At 41.9% G+C, this 25806-nt stretch overlaps 1 protein-coding gene across 1 annotated transcript in view; it reads left to right on the top strand.

The window, feature by feature from the left end:
- ARHGEF38 (Rho guanine nucleotide exchange factor 38) overlaps positions 1-18481 on the top strand; it is a 69149-nt gene extending 50668 nt beyond the window's left edge. The window contains exons 11-14 of the mRNA XM_066573915.1: positions 6232-6372; positions 8605-8803; positions 13541-13803; positions 14308-18481. Of these exons, the coding sequence (XP_066430012.1) occupies positions 6232-6372; positions 8605-8803; positions 13541-13803; positions 14308-14493 (789 nt within the window). The 3' untranslated portion in view covers positions 14494-18481. The remainder of the gene's footprint in view (positions 1-6231; positions 6373-8604; positions 8804-13540; positions 13804-14307) is intronic.
- Positions 18482-25806: the final 7325 nt, after the last annotated feature.

Below are 25806 nucleotides of genomic sequence, written 5' to 3'. Positions count from 1 at the left end.
CTGGTTAATGTTACAGTTCCTCACGTCTCACTGGTACAGCCACCGGTAGATGCATTCCGTACTTTCTTCAATATTAGAACATAGTCTATTGCTCAGTCTGAGTCTAGTTTTGGCCTTTGACCAGGCCATGGGGCAACCAGCCCTTAGTATGATGTTGAACCTTCTTGGGCTCCTAACATACTGTGGACACAATATCCAGCCACAGGCCCCCATGGACAAACATTTCTCCAACTCATCAGTGTCTATAACTCTCTTTCTCTTATAAGTGAACCCTCTGAAGATTTCCAGTCTTCAAGACCCATGTCTCTTAACATCTACACATGCCCATAGCTTCAGTCGTTATTTCAGTTCTCAATGATGTCTCAGAGACCTAGCCACACTTAACTCTCAAGACCCACAATATTCACTTCTTTTCCTCAGCCGACCAGTTTCATCCTCCTTGTTTGGAATCCAGACCTCACAGTTCTAAAGTCGGCCTCTCCCACACCATCATGCGGTGGTAAGGTGGGGTGTTAGGGGGTGATTACCCTGGCGAGGAATGTTGCAGATACAAGACGTTTTGCAGAACACATTGCTTTACTCCACTAGGCACAGATCATCACGAGTTAAAGTTGAACACTACAACAATCATAGTAACAACAGACCCTAATGGCTGATTAGGAACATGGAAATCACTTGAGTTTAGCCATTAAATATATCATATCTACTAGATTGCTTTATTTCTCTTACTGAGAAGAATCACATTGAGTTTCTCTAACATGCACAGAAGATGCTAGAAACAAGTGATCCAGTAATCGGCTCATCTTCATGTGAACAGCCGAGTCTCTTTTTCTTGCCCCTCAGTTGCAGCATCGGTACACCAGGCACCTTCTCTTGGTGATACAATCTCTTTGGGGACAAATCTCCATGGCTCCTGTGTAGACACCTGCATTGGTTGGTTTAGCACTGCAGTCTCTGGACCACTTATATAGAACCCAACAACCTGGAGGCTCTGTGACCAGTAATCTGCTGTTGGTTGATTGCAGCATTTTTTTCTATTTCTCTGCCTCTCTTCCACTTTCCGTCATACATGTTCCTACTGGGCTCGGTCTCACACACATAGCAGTCCTAGTTAAGCACTACCAACCTCCTGCTCTCCCCTTCCTCTGTGCCCACTACTACAGGTTACACACTCTTAGGCTCTGACTTGTATCATCTGACCCTGCTAACTAGGGCCTTCTAGCTTTGATTGCCCCAGATACTGCTTATGATAACTCAGTGCACACATGATTATGGGATGTCCAGAGCAATATGTACTAACTTACCCCTAAGCTAAGGTCCTCTATAGCAAAGTTCAAAAGTCTGTCTAACATATTGTAGCCAGATATTGGCTTCTGTCATTTGCGCCATCATCTCTCAGCATCCTCAGGAGCATCTGCTGGGGTTGTAATGGAAGCTATTGGAATCACTTCACCATTGTCATGTCTCTCTGCAGCTGCTTCACTCACAGCAGGCTCTTCCTCTGTCGGCCCTTTTTTGGGCAACTCCTCCATGCCTCCAGCCTAGTTCTCATTAGCTCCATGGACTTCTTGCCTCTCATGTGGATTCACACACTAACACACTTTCAGCTCCTTCTATAACCTTTCACCTTCTATGGTCCTACAGGGGCATCTAGTGGAAGCAGTTAGCATTGCAGGCATATATTCACTGCATTGAATTTCATGCAGATAGTGAACATAATCATACAAGTATACATATGCATGGATACTTCATTGGGGCAACAAGAACACAATACCAGTCCTTAGTCCTTTATGTAAAAGGGGAGGATGGAGGTTACATAGAGTTCAACCATCTCACTTAGGGGGACATGATTTTTCACTGTGGACCAAGGACTCCAAGTTACGCCCTTGTTGCTCATATAAAATGTTTACCTATGGAATCCAGTAATACTGTATATAACGCAGTCTTCCTCTAAAGGCCCATTTACACGCAAAGACAGTCTTTCAAACAATTGAAAGATTGACAGTCGTAGCAATCATTTTGCATAAAGTGTTATTGGCCACTAATGTCCATTAACACTTTGATCAGTTTCATTTGCGTGTAAAAGGGTCTCTGGGAGCTGTTTGCAGAGCCCAGCATGTTGTCTGAGCTCTGCACACAGCTCTACTGTTCTCGCAAGGGCTGTCGGCAGAATACAATGTAATCCCCAGCTTCCATGCAGAACACAGCGTGCGGTCCCTGTTATCTTTTCTCCGGCAGAACAATGGATTTTAAGATAACCTTAAAATCATCATTCAGCTGAAGAGTAAATGATAGCAGTGTTTACACACAACGATTATCGCTCATATGTCATCGTTTGAACGAATTTTGAGCGATAATCGTTGCGTGTAAATGGCCCTAACTAAAGTCCATTAATAAGAATTGTATTTGTTTAAAGCTAATATAGAACTGAGAAAAACTTCAGAAGTAAATTTAGGCATTAAGTTGGTTTATATTGTTTTATATATACAGAAGAAAGCATTGACCACAACATCTAAGGGATTAAATAGCCAGGACCAGAGATAGAGTTGGGTGGCAGCTTTAGGTACAGCTCCTGTGTCCGGACCACCATTGTTACATATTATAAGGCTGGTTATTACGACATCATAGTATGCCACAGTAGCCGAGAAAATTGCGCAAGATTTGTGCGTTGCAGGGTGCACAAATCTTGCCCAAACATTTTTTTGAATGGGGTCCCACACATGAACGGCATGTCCTATCTTTGGGCGTTCCCTCGGAACATATCGCCGATTACCTGCAATGGGGCCGGCACAGCATCACACAGCGTGCACGGTGCATGTAATACAATGCAAGGTTTACCGACCGAAAGCAATGGAAAACACTTTGTGATCCTCTGCTGTAGCTAAAAGTTGCGGCGCAGAATTGCTACTTCCCTGACATGATGCGAGGCGGTTTTAACACAAATTCCTTGCATCCGTGGGAACATCGCACATTGGCGAGCGCGATATCTGGCTGAGTTTCACAGCCGGATATCGCAGTCACCAGTGTAAAATTAACCTTAGGGAATATTTTTCACGGCTGTGTTTTAAAAATGTAGTATGTGTTAGGGCAGGCTAACATGAGCGTAACCTAATAGACAATAACGTGTGTGATGTATACGCGCATGATCACGGTGAATGGAGCCAATGAACCATTCACACTTGCGTATATAATTGCGTGTAACACGCACGTAAAAAAGAACGCAGCATGTTCTATTTTACTGCGTATTATGCGGTAAATAGAACATGCTGCATAATAAACGGGTGCTTAATAAACGCTGTTTATATGCAACGTCGCTAAGCGATGGAGTGGGAAATTGACATAAATAAAGAAACAAGGAAGACTGCGAATGACCACGTGCGTGAGATACACTGTCATGCACAGTCCAAAATTGCTGCCCTACGCGGCGTCAGGCTCACACAGCGGTGAAACGCTGCGTTATACACGCTGCATTTTACCAAACCAGTCATTTTTGGTGAAAAATATGCCCCGTGCAGTCCATGGAAAGTGATTACAATGCAGACGCATCCACATGGCACCAGTATTTGCCTTCATTGGTATTATCTTGCATTAGACACATATGCACCCTGGCAAATAATGATGAAATACGGATACAATACTGACACAATTTCATCTGTCACATGTCCGTATTCCGGATCCATATTATAATACCCTCACTGGCCTAAGAGACCAAGTTCAAAAAATGTTTATACGCCATGACTGTAGAATCCCAAAATGTAATTTTGGAATGGATTTCCTCCATGCTGGCATCGGCGAGTCTCACTTTTAAGCCTCGCAAGTAAATTTCCAGTGATAATAGAAGTAAACCAATATAGCGAGCCAGCATGTGTTTCTCATCTCCAGCGCGTTGGCCATCTCTAACACATTTCAGTACTGTTCACATCTGTTGGGTTCCAGGCTTGGATTAACTCCCTGCATCCCAGAGAACCTGGGCAGTGAATGATAATTAGCACAACAATGCCTTCTGTGGCTTTGTATTAGCAAGGGAGATAAACAATAGGATGCAAGGGGTATCAGCAGTCACATGGGTCTTAGTATACTGATAAGCCACAAAAAGAAGGAGCTTATCTGTGTTGCCTCAAGCTTATCAGCTTCCAGTTTATATCCTGCTCAATCCCCACAGAGCTGAGCTGAATTCCAAACACCTCTGTATCCACACAGCCACAGCCAATCACCTCGCTCATATATCTTCTGTCCGTGTAGCGTGAATCCTTTTATTTTACTTGACATTTATTCATAGCAGATCATCATCCCAGAAACGAAAATCCGTTTCAGGAGACAGACTTGAAGCTGCTTGCGGAATATGTTTCTGACACTATATATGTGCGTGCGTGTGATGTGGATGCGGCTTCAATTGCATGCAAAATATCACACATGGCACTAGTTACAAAGTAGCACAGATGGGCTTAAGACAAGGCAAGCCGTGCACTTACTCATCCCAGGATACATGTTTGTATTTATTTATTATTGCATAACATCAAAGTGGCTGTGATACAAAATAATGCAAGTAAGGTTAGCAGAACTGGACTTCTCCTGCTTGGCTACCCTTCCAAATGCTGAGGTTAAATGCTGGTAATCCTATTTAGGTAGTCGGTCGGTACTTAAAGGGTTTGCTCCTCAGGATAAGTCATCAGTGATTGATTGGGGTTGGGAACAGTGTCTGCAATAACAGCCTGGGTGTTGACAAGTGTACAAAGCTGTTTGTACACACTGACAGCGGCCCGGTGAGCATGATTGCCGGGATCCAGAGAAATGCCTTTGAGATGGAGGTAGTAGGAAGGTGGTAAAAGCTTGGTTGTGTCGAATCAAAGTTTATTAGGTCTGCATAACTTGGCGGTAGGTAGGGGACAAAATTAAAACTGACAAACCTCTTGAGGCCACAGATAGGTTTTTAGTGGCTCACTTACAAAGTGAGTTTTACGGCATTTGTGCGCGGCCAAAAAAATACACACCAATTGAAATGCGAATTAAATGCTTAATTTAAATCAATGGGTTCTATTCTCTGCATATTGCGTGCAAATTGGGTGAGCTGCTCTTAAATGTCAGGGGTCTGTAAGCACAGATTGGCTGATGCATTAGACCCTGCCTAGCAAGTAGATATAAAGTAGGACATTGCAGTGGGCTTTGCACATCTAGCACTCTGTACAATCTTCCTCTTGTCCCTGTCTGGGTGCCCTCCTCTCAGTCGCACATCACAGTAAGCCCCTCATTTACATAGAAACATACTTTACATATGAATACACTGAGCAGACCGTCTCTTCCCCAGGGCTGCCCATTGCAGAGGCCTACAGCGCCTACAGGTAAATGCAGACCTGGCTTTCACTTTCCTAAGGACAGCGTCACACGGGTGTATTTGTGCACACAAAATTTACGTGCGCAATATGCAGACAATAGAACCCATTAATTGCAATAAGTTTGTTCAAATGGACGAATTTCAGTCGTGCAAAAAAAAAAACAGGCCGCATGCGCTATTTTCCTGTGCATTTGCGCACAAAAAATCCCCATAGAAGTTAATGGAGATGCGCCAAATGTACATAAAATAGGCTAAGAGATGCATAAAAAACTGCGTAATTGTACAGGAAATGGAACACATCTTGAACTAATTGGACTAATTAGCCATTTAAATCAGTGTGCCTTTGTCTGCCGTGCGCAAATGTACCTGCCCTGCGGTGCAAAAAGTACAATAAAATATGCTGATGGGTGCGCAAAAAAACATGTTTATTCTGCAAATATGCAGCGCTTGAGAGTGCGTAAACAAGCATGCGCTCCTGTGAAGGGGCCTAAGGAGTCACATCAAACGATATCTTGTATGAATGAGCGACCGATGTGAGAGTTCGCTGGTGCAGCCGTTCCATGTAAAAGGGCCTTAAATCTTTTCTAATTTGCTGCACTTTTGGTTTTTTCCATCTTCTAGATATATAAGTAATATATAAAAGTCACTTGTGAAGTTAGAGAATATCTATAAAGTCAGTCCAAAATGTGCTGTAAGAAAGTATGCTACCAGCAGCGATTCTTTTGAATCTCCTTATCTCTGTGCGGCCACAGATTGTCTTGAAGTTCTGTACGGGAAATAGTGGCTGGATTAATAGAGTTGTCCGGACCATCAGATGCTGGATTAAAGGAATCTTGGTGTATTACATTAGCACAATTGTGTTTGCACACACACTAATGTCATTTATTGTCTGCTGACAGTTTATCAGTGCCAGTGTGAATGAAGTTCAGCAACGAATCATGGACGAGCTGCAGAATCTAAACTTCATGAAGGAGAATAACAATGGCACGTTCATTGAGAGAAAGCTGAGCTTCGAGAGGAAGAAGACATTATCTCCACTGGTAAGTGACATTTCAATATATAGAATGACGTGATAGCGGTGAGCTAGTGTGTAGATAGATGGGTGTATACTTGTTCTAAAGGGCTGAATCAGCAGTGACACCTAAAGGTCAGAAGTAGGTACTACTACTAAGAGCGCTCACATCCATAATAAAATGTAATTATTGTCGTATTGAAATGAGCTGCAGAATAATGTTCTGTTAGGACTGTTTGTTCTCAATTTATAAAGCACTGACAACACAGACACCATTGCAATACGTATAGGATTAAAGAGCTTTGCCAACTAAATGTACTTTTAGGAAACGATGATCGATACATAAAGCCACAAATCATTTGGAAGGATACTTGATATACACTGTCAAAGAGCTAGTGCCATCAAAATGGGGTTATCAGAACCTAATCCCTATTAGACAGTCCCTGTTAGAAAATATGTTTGTGTGGGTATCCCTATGACCTCATTGCGGTCTATGAGGTCACTAAACAAGTTACAGGTTGCAAAAAAGTCAACCTTGATCAGGTGACCCCTGTCACAGCCAAAAGTTGCCAAGTAGCCCTAGCCTAAAGTTTTAAACAGGTTGTCCCATTAGGACATAACTAAACATATGGATGCCATAAAGCAGCCCTCCATTAAATAGAATGCTGAAGCACTTGTAAAGGTGCCTGGAGGACTCACTATGACCAGGTATTACATGGTCACTATATCATGTGAGGAGGATCCATGGCCTTATAAGTCTCCTCACTCATCTTCTAGGTGCTCTTCTTAAAGGTGTTTACCAGGGAGAATACTATTGATGACCTATCCTCTAAAGTAGCTGACATCTCTGCGCCAACCTCTGTGTAATGGCCGGCGCTTGTAGCTGCAGGCGCATGCTCATGTTGATTTCAATGAGAGCCGTGCTGGCCACTACACAGATGTCGGTGCGGAGACTTCTGCTGCTTCCGCTCCGACCTCTGTGTATTTGTGCCGCTGACAGCATGCGCCTGCTCAGCTGTTCAGTTGGGGTCCCAAGTGACGGACCCCAGCCAGTCAACTAATGATGACCTATCCTGATAGGTCATGAATAGTATTCTCCCTAGAAAACCCCTTTAAAGAATGGCGCTACCCCTCCCGACTCACATCACAGGCATCTCACTAGCCATGCCAAGATCCTACTGCACACTGATGAGGGGCAAAACCCCAAAACAGCTGTCTGTGTATGGGTTCTGGCTTGGTTTTCAATTCCCAATCATTGTTCTAAAGACCTGTATAAAGGGTTGGACATTTATTTGCAGGAATGCTGCCATCCAATAGGTGGCGCTGCAGAGGTATTGTTCCACCTTCCTTATTTGCATATTACCCAGAGGAGCATGAATGGCCTTATAAGTCTCCCCACTCACCTTCTAGGTGCTCTCCTTAAGGAGAGACGATACCCCCCTGACCAATGTGTACCACGTAATATCACATTTCCCTTGCAGCGGCCAAAGTTGGAGAAATACGCAGCCATTTTCAGCTTTCCCCAGTGATCAACAGAGGTTTCAGCTGCCAAACCTGCAACGATCACAGCTGATCATCAGTGGGTCCTCATTTAGAAAAGGTGGCAGAATCCTTTTTAAGGCTGGCACTAAAGTGAGGGCCTCTTTGTCACATTGTAAGACCCTGAATCTCAAGTACCTTCTTAGTTCAACGGCAGTAGATTTTTTATGTGTTCACATGTAGACCAGTGTTCCCCAACTCCATGACCCGCAACAGGTCATGTTTTCAGGATTTCTTCAGTGTTGCACAGGTGATGTAATTATTGTCAGTGCCTCAGACATTGCCACAGGTGTTCTTACCATAGGATATCCTGTAAACATGAACTTTTGGTGGTCCCTGAGGACTGGAGTTGGGGACCCCTGATGTAGACCATATCTGACAGAGTTACAATGCAGCAAGGCAATGTGTTTATTTTACATGTGGTTCTAAATTGCAGATTTGGCCTCCCTGTTGCAGTGGAAATAAATGATATTCATTTCATATATATATATTACAATTACTAGGAGATATCAGGATACCATAATCGTATCCCACAGTCCTCTGATGTTAGCATTTTAAGCTGTGTTCTGTCATACCTTAGTACCATCCTCTGGTAGTGGAAGAGTTAACCCAACTTTTCGCACTCACTCAGCCGAATAAAGCACTTTATAAATTGACAAATTTCATTAGCAATTTTTGCAAACCCCTCAGTCAATAACTCCCCTGTTTGTTTTCCATTAAGCCTGAACTACCTCGACAGACCGAGAGCCACAGGTGCAAGCTATTGTCTACCTATGGTGCGGAGAAAATTTACCAAGCAAAGCGCAAGTGCAACGCTTCCCAGGACCTTGATATAGATCTGTATGAGGGGGAGCTGGTGGCTATTGTGGAATACAAGGACCCTTTAGGAAGTACCAGCAGGTGGTTTGTGGACACAGGAAGTAAGTGGAAGAACACTCAATCAAATATTGACTTTCTTTTGTGTGATCCACTCTCTCAGCACGGTGAATTCCTTCTTATTAAGCAACCAGAAAATTGGTTCCTACCGTAAACCGTAGAACATTACGCATTTTCTGAATATTTATTTTTATGACTTCAAAGGCAAATATTCCAGTCTCATTTAAAAGACCTTGTCCCTTTCATATAAAAGATACCAACTCATCCATAAACCGCCAGTATCAAGGGCTGGGTTTATACTTGGTGCTGTGTTTTTTTGCACCCCACATTTGCAGTTGTGACACCAACCTGTGCTGTTGCTAAGCCACACAAAATAAAAAAAAATACTTTCAATATTAGAATAAACTAAAGGCCCATTTACACGGAGCGATGATTGCTCAAAAATCGCTAAAAAGCAATCATTTGAGTGATAATCATTGCATCTAAACCCATGGCCATCGTGCGCTTTTTAAATTCAGTCCAACCTAAAAATTGTTATTCAGCCTTATCAGCAGTTCTCACGGGAGTGCTGATAGCATTGTTTCCTGTCAGAGAACAATAGAACTGAAAGCAGATAAGAGCCCTCGGGCTCTTAACTGCTTTCAGCTATGGCATTACATCATACTGCAGGAGCGATCAAAGCATTGCATGTTGTAGTCCCCCCCAAGGACTAGAAGAAAGTGTAAAAATAAAAACAATAGCGTTTTACTAATTGTTAAAAAAAAAAAAAGTTATAAAAGTAAAAAAAAATTTTTTTGCCATATTTGCAATAAAAGAATCAAAATAATAAAGCAAAAATATGTATTTGGCATCGCTGCGTCCGTAAACATCCAATCTAGCAAAGTAATGCATTATTTACCCTGCATGGTGAACGTCGTCCGAAAAAAAAAAATAAAGAACGCCAGAAATGCGCTTTTTTTGGTCACTCTGTCTCCAAGAAAAAATGGAATAAAAAGCGATCAAAAAGTCGTTTGAATACAAAAATGGGACCAACGGAAACGTCAGGACATACCACACTAAATGAGCCCTCACACAACTATGTCGCTGAAAAAATAAAAGTTATTGTGTGCAGAAAATACAGACAGAAAATAATTTTAAAAAATTAAATATCTTTAAAAAAAGAATACAAGTAGTACAGCAAAAAAAACTACATAAGTTTGGTATCATAGTAATCGTATTGACCCATAAAAATAAAGTTATCATGTTATTTTTGTTGTAGTTTGTGCGTCGTAGAAACAGGATGCACCGAAAGATGGCAGAATGTCATTTCTTTTCAATTTCTCTCCACTTAGAATTTTTTAAAAGTTTTTCACTACATTATATGGTACAATAAATAGCAACATTCAAAAATACAACTTATCCTGCAAAAAACATCCCTCGTACAGCGACGTCAATGAATAAATAAAGGAGTTACGATTTTTTAAAAGGGAGGAGGAAAAAACAAAAATGGAAAAAAGCAAAAAAGCTCCATCACTAAGGGGTTAAAACTTAAAACAATACCAGACCAGCTGAGCAGAGAAATAAATACTTAATCAGTCCACTGAGCTAAGGAATGTGACAATTATATGATGTCTGTTATCTCTTCTTTAAACCTGCACATAGAAGAGGATAGAACAATAACTCTGCAGCGCCACCTATTGAATGGCAGCATTCCTTCAAATTAATTTCAGAATTTTTATGAAGTTTAAAAAAAAATAAAACAATGATTGGGAAGAGAACACCCCTCTTGACCTCCTTCAGACTTTTCATATTCTCCACTTATGCAAAAATCCTGTTCCAAGGTTCATTCGATTCTTGAGGGTATCAAAAATCGCTATAAATTTATACTCCCAAATTCTTCTTTGACGCTGCGATGTGAAGTTGCCCTTCAGTATGATAACTCTCATCTGCTCTATGCTATGTCTGTGACCACAAAAATGTTTTGCCACAGGTAATTCCATCTTTTCCTCTTTAATTGAGTGTTGATGAGATTTCATCCTCGTTTTTAGTTTTTGTCCTGTTTCCCGATAATAAAGTCTCCCAACAGGACATTTACTGCACATGATCAGGTACACAACATCAGACGTGTAACATGTGAATGTCCCCGGGATCTTATAATCCTGCTGTGTATTGGGGTTTTGTATCCTGTCCGTGGTCAGTACATGTGAGCAGGTCTTGCAGCTCCTTACCTTACAGGGATAAGTTCCTTTCTGTGTGTCAGAGATCTCATCACCACCAAACAGGACAAAAACTGAGAGCCAGGATGAGGATCACACTTTGCTCTACCGGCTAACATGGTACCACCCCCCCCCCCCCTTTTTTTTTTCGTTTGATCAGAAAGCACACTCTGTATGATCTGTGACAAATAGCTCACGCTTCCGACAACTCATTCTCTTTTTTTTCACTGCCTCATGATACTCATACACAGATTAATTGTATTTTTGGTAATATATCAACTTTATGACTGTTGCTGACGGCGGACATGGTTGCCATGACGTGGTCTGAGCAAGACCCTTTAATGTTTGTCTTTAAATCTAATATTTCTTGTATGCATGCTTGTCACTGGCACCTCAATGAATATGTAATTAAATGCCCACAGCTGAGTGAGGAATTTAGGGGGCAGTTAAAGCAATCCTTTGAGACTAATGTCGATACGGTCTGCTCTGATGCAATACTTTGGAAAGCCCATAAGGCTGTTTTTAGGGGACATTGTATTGCTCGTAGAGCTAAACTTAAAAAGACATCTCCAAGAATGTAGAGTTGACCACTAGGCTATGACGCCTTGAGACCTCTCTAACTAATTTTTCCTTCCCACTGCACCCTCAAGAAACTGATTGATGTCCGAACCAAACTGAAAGATATTGGTATTGGGAAAGTGGATAAGTTACTGCTTTATAACAATGTTATTATGATAAAGGAAATAACCCTCATACTAACATAGTATGTTAGGCTGAGAAAAGACACATGTCCATCCAGTTCAGCCTGTTACCCCCCTAATGTTGATCTAGAAGAAGGCAAAAACCCCAATGAGGTAGAAGCCAATTTTGCTCATTTTGAGTGAAAAAAAACTCTGGCAATCGGAATAATCTCTGGATCAACAACCCTTCTGAAGTAACCAGCGACTCTAACATGTAATACTGTAACGCTCAAGAAAGGCATCCATGCCCCTCTCAAACTCCTTTATCTAATTTGATACTCTTTTAGCTAACTGATTAAAAGATCAGGCAGAGCAAACCACTCCTTATGCTCTTAGAAAGGATGACGGTACTATAATGTATGATCCAAATACTATTTCCGATCTGTTTTCTGAGTATTATTCTCAACAATACTTATTGTCCGATAATCTGCCTTCTAGCGCGCTGGATAGAGAGGAAATCCTGCGCACCTACCTAACATCTCTGCCCTTAATGAACCTATAACAGATTAAGAAATCATAGTTGTCATTAAAGAGTTACCAGGGAGGAGAGCCCCAGGCCCTAACGGTCTGCCCTATTTATAGTATCAAACTTATGCCTGAATTATTGCCCAGACTACCGCAGTTCTCTGAAAATAAGACCTACCCTAAAATAAGCCCTATCCCAAATTTTCAGGATTGCCAGGGAGCTTCAAATATAAGCCATACCCTGAAAATAATCCCTAGCTGCATTACATAAAAAAATTAAAAAGCAATACATTACCTAGCAGGCTTAGTCTGGGTCTGCTCTCCAGAGCTCCAGTGCACTTGCTTCAGTCTTTGGCCACCCACAGAAGATCACTTTCTGGTTACAGGTTAAAATCCCGCCTCTGATTGGTTCTTGAGCGCTGCTTTGCCAATCAATGCAGAACTCGATGAACCAATGCGATGGCTGTGATTGGTTCATTGAGTGCTGCACTGATTGGCTGAGCAGCGCTAAAGAACCAGTCACAGCCATCGCATTCTGGAGGCGGGATTTATGAATTGGCCAATCAATGCTGTGGCTCGGCCAATTCATAAATCCCACCTCCACAACACGATGGCTGTGATTGGTTCATCGAGTGCTGCATTGTTTGGCTGCATTCCCACGAACGTATATCGGCTCGGTTTTCACGCCGAGCCGATATACGTCCTCCTCATCTGCAGGGGGGGGGGAGGAGGATGGAAGAGCCAGGAGCAGGAACTGAGCTCCCGCCCCCTCTCTGCCTCCTCTCCGCCCCTCTGCACTATTTTCTCACTGTATGTCCGTGTTCCGAATAATTTTGCCATTGAGTGATTGGCAGCACATTCAGATGGGCAGGATATTAGGGCAATCAAACTTAATTGGCCTGTGTTAAAAACCTTTTAGTTGGCTATGGGTCGAATGACTGAGAATTTGACTTGTCTGATTATAGGGTATTACTGGAGATCTACCAATCACCGAGAGATATTTTTCAATCATTGTGCTCATGCTGTGTTCAATATGTTGCCCTGTACAATGTTCTAATCCATCACAATACATGAATTATGGAGTTCACACAGCTGAATTCGCTGAGATGTGTATTACTGCCATGAATTTGCCCTTCCATGTACTGCAGATCCATAAATGGATTTAGCCCTTGTCAATGGGTAAATCTGCGTGTGGATTTCCCAACGTGTTGAGAAGTGAAATATCACTCCTTTTTACTCCACACACGAATTTCAAACCACACCATAGAGATCCCCATGAAAAGCAATAGGATGTGGATTCCACATAGATTACACATCAATGGTGGTGGGTTATGCTGTGGTACTATATCTTACCCTTACTCCCTTACTTTCTCATTTGCAGTTCTACAAGGCTACGTCTACTCATCCTTCCTAAAACCCTACAACCCAATCAGGCAACAGAAGGATTCATCAGACAGTGCTTTCTGTGAAGAAGATTTTGATGACCTAAGTCTGTTTGTCTCCTCTCGGACTTCGCGAGACAGAAACAGTCGAGCTTCACGGGGAAGTGCGGGTGACAGCAGTCCATCCTCCAATGGAGATGATGAAAAACATGAGATTAATGAATCCGATACAGAAAGCTACCAAAACAGCGAGGACTGTCATGTAAATATCTCAATTGTAATGTACAGGGGATGGACAGAAACACGGAAACACCATACAAAATGCATGCTTTAAGTTACCTGAGATTCTAAATCATTTTAATAAGATAAGTAGAGACCGGTTTTAAGTGGAGGTAATATGACACAGATGCTGCGTTTGCTAGAGCAACAAGGTTCCATTGGTCAGGGGTATGAGTCACTCAGCTGCTGTCACCAGTTGACTCACAAAACCTCCCAGAGCAGGGCAAGAGGTGAAGTAAACACAAATTTGGCGGGAAACTCTTAACCAAGCAAGGGTTAAAAGGGCAGCTCAGTGCTAATGATTAAAATCCCATACATTTCATAAGTATTGATATCTTATATTTAGTTGTTTTAGAAGAATATAACCAGTAGAACATCAGATTATATTTTAAATATTAATAATTTTTAACAAATGATTAATAATTCTTACATAAGTTCATATCACTTCTATCTAACAGTATATATATTTTTTGTATTGTTTCTCTAGATTTTCTATGCCGTTTATGCTTTTGAAGCTCGGAGTCTACAGGAACTCACCCTTGAGGAACATCAGAGGGTCAGAATCCTAAAGTTTTGTGACCTAAGTGGAAACAAGGAGTGGTGGCTTGGAGAGGCACGTGGACAAAGAGGTTATGTGCCGGCCAATTACCTTGGGAAGATGACATACGCTTAGAATTGCGTTCTTGTCCGTTAGAGGAAAGTGACATTTTTAGATTTCCTTTTTCAGAAGTGTCCTATATTATCCAATGTGAAGGATCTATCTCCTTTGTGTTAGATATGCAAAGTCCGACAAAATAATGTGACATGAAATGGTAACTGAAGTCAAAGCAAAAACTTGCTGACCGGTTTAACGGATTGTAAGCTCTATAGAGCAAAGATATTTTTGTTTAAAGCACTTACATGTTTAATAACTATGTGCTGTCCGCAATGACTATATAACATGGTGTATGATACTGCACTAATGCAAAGTGTATGAAGTATGATCACATCCAAACATAAACACTAGTTAAATCAGAATATAATAAAAAATACTCTCCCTAAGGACTCATTCACACTGCAGTATTTGGTCAGTAGTTTAGATCAATACTTGTAAGCCAAATCCAGGAATAGAATCTACTGAGAAAAAGTATAACGAAAAGATTTGCATTTCTTCCATATTTTGGATCCACTCTACTCAGACTGATCCAAAATACTGACCAGAATACTACCATGTATGCAGAGGCGTAACTTGAAGCTCCTGGGCCCCGATGCAAAACTTGTAACAGGGCCCCCAACTATAATGCTTTACTCATAGTACTGGGTTCCCTATATGGAGAAGAGAGGCCTTATGGGCCCCTTAGGCTCCTGGGCCCAAGTGCAACCAGATCCCCTGCATCCTCTATAGTTACGCCCCTGCATGTATGTAAATGAGACGTCCAAATCCAAAGGTTGTAGTTCATAATGTCTTTAGCTGTAATCCTCTTGATAATAAATATGTAACTCATATAGGGATAGTTAAAGGGGTCACATATCTTAAAAGGTTCATTTTACAGCAGTGTATGTTTGAGGGGAGGTCAGCATGTAATTCTTAGTTTCTCCAGTGGTGGCACTGTTGTCAAATTGAACAACTACTGCTGAGTTCCTAACAAACAAATAGAGCCTGGTCCAGTGATGCCAATCAACTTTTTGGCAAGTCAGTCAACAAATCAATCTATACGTAATACGGATTATGTACGAATTACTCATAAATTTAGATTAGAGTTACTCAAGTTTAGTATAGTTGACTGAGGTGACCTGATGTAGCTGAAACTGGAAACACTGTTGGGTTCTTCCCAATATGTTCCAGCAGTCAAGGTTCATGAATGAGCCCCAGTATACCTGTGTATGGTATTGCGGCTCACACCCATTCAATTCCTAGCTGTCATCTGGTGACCACCGGACAACCCCTTTTATTATATCACTGTAAATGGCTGTTGATTTGGACTCAAGACTAAAGCCCTCTTCTTTTTGTCCTACCCCGGGTGATGCATCATGAACGGAGTTTTATTAGATCTCTCAGTGTTTGGAGAAGATTGGCTGGCACTAGAGTCATCATTCATACTGCACTGCCCAGTTTAAGGAGCTTTTAAACGGAATGATTATCATTCTATAAATCATTCAATGACGCGAAAGTAAACCATAACCGTTCGGTCTAATTGTGAGCCAACGGCTAACGTCAAACGAGAATCATTTACTTCTCGCTCGTTGTTAATTGTATGCAGGCATGAAAATCATCGTTGGCTTGTTCACTTCCTGTTCCGTTTAAAAATTGATCATTCACTAATCATTCCGTTTAAACAGCGCTCGTTCAGTGTTTCGTATAGCGAATGTGAAAGACTGAACGATTGCCATTGAACGAGTCAACGATGAATCTGCCTATCTAAACAGGCAGCACGAGAGCGAGCGAGCTAACGATGATGTCACTGGCTCGTTCGCTTGTCCGAATTGTCCAGTCTAAAAGCAGTTATTGGCTCAATTGAAGCTTCCTATGCGCCTCGTGTGGTGCAGAATTTTAAGGCAGCAGTATGCAGTCCTAAGCTCTCACTCACGACCTGAAGGTTGCAGGTTCAATCCCCGCAAAAATCAGCTAGCTGGTTCAAGGTTGACTCAGCCTAAAATAAGTACCCAGCTTGCTGGGGGGTAAAGATGACAGGGGGACAGCAATGGCAAACCACTAAGAAAATGTCACATTGTGTTGTTACCCTAGGAGTCTGTCCTTTGCACCAAGGGACTTTACCTTTACCTGAGGGCTCTTTCCCTCGAGCACATATTGGCCGACTGTTTTCATGGGACGCCCGCCCTCTCCCTGCCCCTTGTCCATAGCCATCAATGGGAGGAGGCGGGGCGTACCAGCCCTTAGCTCCGCCACGTCCTGCCCACTCCCATTGCACAAAACGAGCGGGGAGGAACAGAGGTGAGCCTGCAATGGGGAGGGAGAAGAAATGGGCGATGGCCTGGTGAGCATAGCGTATATCACCTGGCTGTGAAAATGGCGGCCGACATGCGCTCATGGGAATAAAGCCTTATGGAGGTATAGGTTGGGAGTATCTGATGAATACCTTTGGTTACTGTGGATATGGATATGTTCACCATACTCTGACTTGAAGCTGTTGGGCCCCGGAGCACAATTGTAATTATACTATATACTACTACAACACTTAACTTACAGTACTGTTCTACTTGTATGGTAAAGAGAGTCCTTATGGGCCCCCTAAAGCTCTAGGGCCCTCAGCACCTATTATAGTTACGCCCTTGCTCTGAAGAACAACGTTGTGTGAACAGAGTATAGACTATCATGAGGCACTACAAAGTGACAGGATAATGGATGCTATTGACAGTTCACTAGGTTAACCCTTCATGGGCATCAAATTATTGATGCGCCACTGTGAAGTACCCCTATCTCATGACGATAAATGGCAGCTAGAACAATAAAGTGACTTCTGTGAGAGGGGAATGAATGTGTGTTTATATAGTTTTTGATGATAGGAGTTTCTACATATAGAAATTTTTTTCGCTCCTGCTTTTTTTCCCCTATTTATGCAAGACTTGACCCGTTTTATTTGATAGACTCCGTTATTCATTCTGACAATTTCTTGTTCAGATGTGTAGCCCGTGATTAACAGCGCAGTCGGAGAAGCAACCGGTCACCATTTATCACTGTTGCTATGGTTTCAGCAGAGGCAAAGGCCAAACAACCTATTGAGCTACACATTAATGACTTGTAAAGCTGTGCTGTGTCGCTGATTTTTGCCCGTGTGGATATAAAATAACTCTTTGGGCAAAGTCATGAAGCTGAAGCAGCTTTCTTCCCAGACTCTTGGCCTTCTAATCGGCCTCCTAACACACTTCTGACTTGCCGTCCTAGTAAGGAGTTTAATAATTAATATACAATGTTTTTAGTGTAGTCATGTGTGAGACAGGAGCAGATGCGTTTGCACTGAGGTTTGCTAACACTTTAGCTGCCAGAATGAAGCGCGCTGTGAAGACTGAAGTACATATGTGCAGCGTGTGGAGGCGCAGACAGTAATCCAAATATTTGGAGGATTTCTGAGGATTGTAATTGTAGAAATGTGAAGTTAAAATTTTGGTAAAATTGGCTCATGTGTAGTCGGCGAATGCAACATCTCGCATGGATTTTACGATTTATTTTGTGATTTAATTTTTTTCTTATTTTACTCTGCTTAGTCTATTAGAAATCTTCCATTCTTATTCGGAAATGATCAACAAAGTGCTGCTGATGGATCCTTTTATTTCTAATATCACTATGTGTCTGTATTTGTTGATTTCCGTAAATTAGACTGTACTCCGAAGAAGGGGCTGGTTCAGGATTTAACGAAATTATAAAATTTGACGGACGAGTCTAAAATACAAAAATAAACCACATAAAGGAAACCTGTTCTTTCTGAACAGCAGCATAAACTAAGTTATGGTACTGTTCGGGGAGGTGATGGGAAACAGGAGGATGTAGATGTCCGATAGTAGTCTACTGGACTGCGTGCACAGAGTCCTCTGAAGGGACAGGTTTTCACACCGCACGCAGACCTACCCACCTCCTTCTCACCTTCCCGAACAACACCATTAGGGCGCCCACCCACTGGCGTTTTTTTTTCCCTGCGAAATTCGCAGCATTTTTTTTCTGCAGGGGTATATGGGACTTGTAATGTTAAAATCGCGATCGCGCAAAATCGCAATTTACCGCGATTCGCGGTAAATTGCGATTTTGCGCGATCGCGATTTTAACATTACAGGTCCCATAGACCCCAGGAGAAAAAAAATGCTGCGAATTTCGCAGGGAAAAAAAACGCCAGTGGGTGGGCGCCCTTACTTTGTCACCTCTGACCAGCACCATACACTGTTCACCTTTAAAGGGCCACTGTACCAAAAACACCTTTTCCCATACCTGTTCCCAACTCCCCTGATTGCCTATCACACTCTGGAAGTCTCCTCTGTATACTGCAGTGCAGTCTCCTGTCTAATGCTTACCAGACACCATCTTTAGAGTGAGATGCTTTACTTTCAGTTTCACATCAATCCCATGATGTATCAGCACAGCATTAAGCAAGGCTATACCACTTTTTTCTTGCTTGAGGGCCAGTTTAATTATCATTGGCTTCTATATGCATTTAAATAACCTACAGACCATTAGTATGCAGTCAGGAGGATGAGCTGTGATCTTCTTTATTACAACTGTGTGACAGGAGCCGGGTGATCATCAGTAACTGTTATAGGAGTCTGTGTCCCACTCTAGGCAATTTATATGTTAGCATCCATGTAAGAGCATCACACAAATTGAGAAACTGACTAGTTTCAGACATCATAGCCCCAAGTAGATCTGCGCTGGTTGGAATTGGGATCACGTGACCATCTGAGAACAAAGAGGCCAGGAGATTTATACAAAGGCATAACTAATCAATGTAACACTAGCTTAATAAATATATATACTGTGGTGATAGCTACATAATGAATAAAAAAAACAAAAAAAAAACAGAGTGGCCCTTTAACCCTTTCCAATCCACTGTCTGACCTGTGAAGACATTATGATTTAAGGCTGTACAGCTCTGATGTTGGAAGACGTCCGTCGGGGTTCTCTTACTGTATATTGCCACCTCTCTGCTGTTGGAGCCTATCCAACGTGCCACTTTATACAGTACTGGCTTTAGCCAGCAGATAGCACCGTTGTATAATGGCAGAAAAAGAGTAAGCCCCCTAGAAAAACCAGAATACAATTTGGATTGGAAAGGGTTAAATTTGTTATCCCACAAATATTTTGTATTTCTGGTAGATCACACAAAACATATTTGAGCAGCAGCAATTTTCTTTAAGGGTCCTATGTGGACACATGCAGTGGACATTCTCAGAAGGACTTAAGAAGACCAGAGGATGCCATGACAAGTACGTAACAGGAATTTCTAGATCCAGAAGCAGTTTTTTTTATTTTAATGAAAAGTTATGTTTTGAATGATCCAAGAGTGTAAATTAATATTTAGTTGTGGGACAGCCCCTTTAATATACATACTTCCTGCTTACAGTCCTGTTCTCCAGTGCTCTTGTTATCTTCAGGTGTAATGGTGTCATCCATAGCGGCAAGATGTTAAATGACAGTGAAAGCAGCTAAATATAACCACACTCACAAGCTGTCACAGCAGTGGGCTGGTTGTAGCAGTCTTGTGTTATACATAATTATAACTAAGATAGTATGGAAATAAAGCTGTAAGATCTGTCAATCAAAAATTAACTGAAAAATAAGCAAAAATGTAATAAAGTTATTTTAAAAAATGTAAGAAATATACAGGGTGTCTCAAAAGTGTGAAAACACCAATATAGAATGAAAACAGTTTGGCAAATGGTGATCCAACTTTGCATACAAACTGCGGGAGAAGGGGAAAACCCATCAGGCCATGTCACCACCATGACGGCCATTTTGAATGACCCCATCCAGGATTCAACCCAAATGTTTCCAGTGGGAAGGTAAGTGTGTGATATATCAAACCGGCAGAGAATTTCACCCAAAGAACAATCATGTGTTTCATTTTAACATAACTTTATTCATTCTCATATTACACAGTGATTTTTCTTCATTACAGGCAATGTGAATGATGGCATTATTTCAAGCAGAACGTATTGAGATCATCTTTATACCAGGTGAACGAATTACAAGTGCCATTGTAGAAGTTTTGAACCAATGCCACCCCACCAGGTGGCCAAATTCTGAGAAACAGGTTCTGTTGCCAATAAACTGATGATGGATAACAAAAACCGCTATGGATGTAGCAACAGCAACCACTGTTCTGGCTTCATTCAGCAAGAGCCCACAATGTAGCACTCATCATCTGTCTCAAGAATGTGGGGTTAGCCATTCCTCCATACCGTGAATTTTGTCTATGCGTAAAAAGCATCCTTATGAATTGCAGATGCTGCAACAACTGATGGAGGATGACCCAGACTATTGGATAGACTTTGCAGAATGGGTGACTTCTGATAAGCCCTGGTTTTCCCTATAAGGTGTTGTTTACGGATAGGCCATATTTGACAAAAAGTTTGGCAACTGCACTTTGAGTAATGGGAGGCCGGTTTGGATGGAGTTGGTTGAAATCTTCTAAGATGACATATGTGCTTCGTTCACCATAAGGATGATCTCAACCTTGATCTGCTTGGGATAACACCATCATTCACATTGCCTGCAATGAAGAAAAATAAAAAGTTATGTTAAAGTGAAGCACATTGTTGTTTTTCTGGTGAAACTCTCTGCCCGTTTGATATATCACACACCTATCTTGATGATGGCATTCAAACGGTTGTCCTATTACCCACATGGTCTCAAAGGTTTCCCCCGCAGCTTGTATGCAAAATTGGATCACAGTTTCCCAAACTGTGTTCATTTTATATTGCTGTTTCCACACTTTTGAGACAAGTAGTATATTAGAGACTTTATATTTGTGAGTTTGTAGCCAGTTAGAGGTATAACTTCACTAATAATAAATCCTCTTTATAAATAATATCCTGCTAGATGGTTGGACAAACAAACTGTATGACAGCAAAATACATGGTTAATGAGATATAATTTGTATATTTGGTCATAAACAAGTAGCTGTAAATGTACAGAAATTTACTAAAGACATGATTTATGTATAGATGCTAATATATAATAAATGTTTATATTTGGATCTCTTTGTATCGGTGTCTATTGTGTACAATTTAGAACAATCTTAATGTCCTGTGAATTGAAGTCCAGATTCGGACTAAAGACAACCAGTCCTGTCTTATTCATCTAAGAAATGACTCCAAGTCTGACCTGAAGTCTCCTTATGGAGATAGGGAAGGATCAGTCATTCATAGGGAAAGACTAGTAATTAGGAAATTATAGTACCAGTGTTTCTGGTGGCACAATGCACCACACAGCTGTGCTACATAGTACATCCATTATGATCCCCACACATCACACACACAGCTCTACTACATGCATTCTGATTTACACACATCACACAGCTGTGGTACATCCATGCTGATTTCCAGACATCACCAGCTCAGCAGATTCCTAGATACTGTGAGCAGCCCCTGGTCATGTGATCCCTGACTCCACCCACAGGTGATCCCATGACCAAGTGGCTGCTGTTGGATTATCCGGTAGTACTTTCTACCAAACTGCGCAACGGCTCCTCCCACAGCAGTGATGTCACCACAGGTCCTTTAGCCCACCGGATCTCTGTGGTGGCAGTGGGTTGGGGTCTTCTGTCGGGACCGCTGAGTTGTGTCTGAGATAATAATGGCTTAGTTGTATTCTCATTTTGTTATTTTTGTCCTCTCCTTTCAAGAGCACTAACTTTGTTGTTCTTCTGTTGGCCAGGCTCTGTGTTTTATATATGTTGTAGAACCTGTGATGATGTCACAAGTGGGCGGAGTGATGATGTCACCAGGGGTGGAGCACGAGAAGCACCCACACACAAACATACATACTCACGGTCAAGTGGTCGTCAGTAGTTTGATTTTTGAACAAGTACTTGGATGAGAATGGAGTAATTAACCAGAGCCAATATGGCTTTGTAACAAACAAGTCATGCCAGACGGATCTAATTTCCTTCTATGACAGAATCACCGACTGGGTTAATCAGGGAAATGCAGTAGATATAGTATATCTTGACTTAAGTAAAGCATTTGACAAAGTATCTCATACCATACCTATTGAAAAAAATGACCAAATATGGGATTGACAAGGCAACTGTTAGGTGGATTCACAACTGGCTGAGTAATCATTCTCAAAGAGTGGCCATAAATGGCTGCACATCCAAGTAGAAGAATGTATCAAGTGGGGTACCACAAGACTCTGTCCTAGGCCAGTGTTGTTCAACATTTTATAAACAATCTGGAGAAGGGAATTGAGGGGAAACTGATCAAATTTGTTGACGACCCAAAGCTAGGAGGGATAGCTAAGACTAGGGAAGGAATATCAACGGAGTGCTGAAGTATTTTTTCTTTCTGATTGCATATTCTTTTCCTTCCTAAACGTCCACGTTTCGAGTTATCTTTTGCTGCTCTCCTTCTTGGATGTTTTGAGACCGTTGATCTGCTATCAATTATATATTAAAGGGGTTGTCCCGCGCCGAAACGGCTTTTTTTTTTCAATAGGCCCCCTGTTCGGCGCGAGACAAACACAAGGGATGGGTTAAAAAAAAAAAAAAGTTTAGTACTTACCCGAATCCCCGCTCTGCGGCGACTTCTTACTTACCTTACCAAGATGGCCGCCGGGATCTTCACCCACGATGCACCGCGGGTCTTCTCCCATGGTGCACCGTGGGCTCTGTGCGGTCCATTGCCGATTCCAGCCTCCTGATTGGCTGGAATCGGCACACGTGACGGGGCGGAGCTACGCGATGATGCGTAGAAGGGGGCGGAGCCAGAACGCCGCTCGTGCCGAGACCCAAGAGAAGGGAGAAGACCCTTCTGCGCAAGCGCGTCTAATCGGGAGATTAGACGCTGAAATTAGACGGCACCATGGAGACAGGGACGCCAGCAACCGAGCAGGTAAGTGAATAACTTCTGTATGGCTTATATTTAATGCACGATGTATATTACAAAGTGCATTAATATGGCCATACAGAAGTGCTTACCCCCACTTGCTTTCTCGGGACAACCCCTTTAATATAAGCAATTGCCGTGGATATATCAACTGACCGGTGCCAAAAGAGGAACGGTACAGTTGCGGTGAATTCTCAATCTAACCAACCTTTTCTATTATATACCATTGGAGCGCCGCTTCTGACCCTTGTATTGTATTATTTAACACTAGGGAAGAGAGAGAGAGAGTATTCCAAAAGATCTAGAAAAGCTTGAACAGTGGGGGGGCGACTAACAGAATGGTATATAACAAGGAGAAATGCAAAGTACTACATCTGGGTAAGAAAAAAGCACATACAGAATAGGAGAAATGGGCTTAGCAGCACATGTGAAAAAGACTTGGGTATACTAATAGATCATAGACTGAACATGAGTCAACAATGTGATGCAGCAGCAAAAAAAAGGCAAACAATTCTGGGATGTATTAAGAGAAGCAAAGAGTCGAGATCACGTGAGGTAATTATCCCCCTCTACTCTTCCTTGGTCAGACCTGATCTGGAATACTGTATCCAGTTCTGAGCACCCCAATTAAAAAACAAAACAAAAAAACACATTGACAAACTGGCCCACGTTCAGAGAAGAGCTACCAGGGTGAGGAACGGCTAAAGCATCTGGGAATGTTAAGCTTGCAAAAAAGAAGTCTGAGAGGAGACTTAATAGCTGTCTCCAAATATCTGCAGGGCTGTCACAGGGCAGAGGGATCAGCTGTATTCCCATTTGTACAAGGAAAGACTAAATCAATGTCTAAAGACTAGAGTTGAGCGAACGTACTCTGCCGAGCTTGATCCTTGTTCGAGTATGAGCATACTCGATGGTGCTCGTTACTCGAACGAGCATCACGCCGTGTCCGACCCCGCCCCAGTTTTTGGCTCCCTCCCGCTGTGACGTGCCTGTTTTTTCCCCTCTGCGACACAGCGCGCACGTCAACGGCAAATTTTTTGGCAGGCAGAGAGAGAGAGACAGACAGACAGACAAACCATAATTTAAAAGAAAAGCTCGGCCCCCGGCGTCCCACATACAAAAATGCTTGAGTCTCCCATTGTAGTCAATGGGGTTCGTTACTCGAGTAGAGCTCTCGAATTTTATGAAAAGCTTGACTCGAATAACGAGGACCCGAGCATTTGGGTGCTCGCTCATCTCTACTAAAGACTAAAATCATATATTCAGACTATTGTTGCATTTCAGGTTAAAATGTCATTTTTAGGTTTTTAACTTATGTCAAAAATAGCTGGAAAAATTAAGTTTTTCTAAAACCTTTGACAGATAGTGTAAATGTAGTATTGTCATAATCCTATTGACCCAGAGAATGAATTGGTTATTAAACTGCATAAAAAAAAACTGAAAAAGGCAGAAACTTAATTTTTCCATAACTCCCTCACGAGAAACAAGTTTTACAATGTATTGTGTCAATCCAAAAGTGGTGGCATTTAAAAACAAAACTTGTCCTGAATAAAGCAAGCCCTCAGACCTTTATGTTGATGGAAGAATAACAAAGAAGAGCTGATGTGGGTGCTATCACCCTTGCAGATCTTTTTTTTTTTTTTTAATAGCAACAAAGAAAAACCCACTAACACACTGGCCTTTTTTCAGTTGGTCAAGGGGACATGTGAATACAATCTGCAATTGTTTCGTAGCTAACAAAATTCACTGCATTACTTAAGGCCCATTTACACGTAACGATTATCGCTCAAAATGCATTCAAACAACCGAAAATGAGCGACTCACTACATTACATGGAAACGCAGGAATCGTGCACTTTTCATTTGAACGACGATTTTAAGGCGAACTTAAAATCCATCATTCAGCTAGTGAGAGACAAAAAATGTATTTGCTTTATCTCTCAGAAGACTGCAGATGGTTATCTCCGCGGGGAGTCGGCACATAACACTGTAAAGTGCTGGCAGCCACTACAAGAACAATGCAGCTGTTTGCACAGCTGGGCGTGTGATAAATCACATGCTGGGTTCTGCAAACAGCTCCTGGAGGCCCTTTGACATGCAAATGCAGATGATAAAGTGTTAATGGCCATTAACACTTTGTGCAAAAAGATCGCTAACTCTTTCAATCTTTTTGTCATTTGAAAGATCTTTGCGTGCAAATGGGCCTTTAGTTAAAATGGACAGCCATAATACGTGTCACTACCTAACAGGTAGACTATTAGATCCAAGTAATCTAGATGTTGGGGCCTAACATACTACCATACATGGTAGACCCGAAGGCCTCTGGCTGACATGACAACGCCATCCCTACCACTGCAATCACATTATATAAGTAGTACACAAAAGAATATGCTAGAAGTGTTTCGACAACAGACATTCATGACTTTTCTGAAGGATGTGACATATAGGATCCCATC

Source organism: Eleutherodactylus coqui, chromosome 7 (assembly GCF_035609145.1).
Source record: "Eleutherodactylus coqui strain aEleCoq1 chromosome 7, aEleCoq1.hap1, whole genome shotgun sequence".
Classification (NCBI taxonomy): domain Eukaryota; kingdom Metazoa; phylum Chordata; class Amphibia; order Anura; family Eleutherodactylidae; genus Eleutherodactylus; species Eleutherodactylus coqui.
This window is presented reverse-complemented; position numbering and strand designations above follow the sequence as displayed.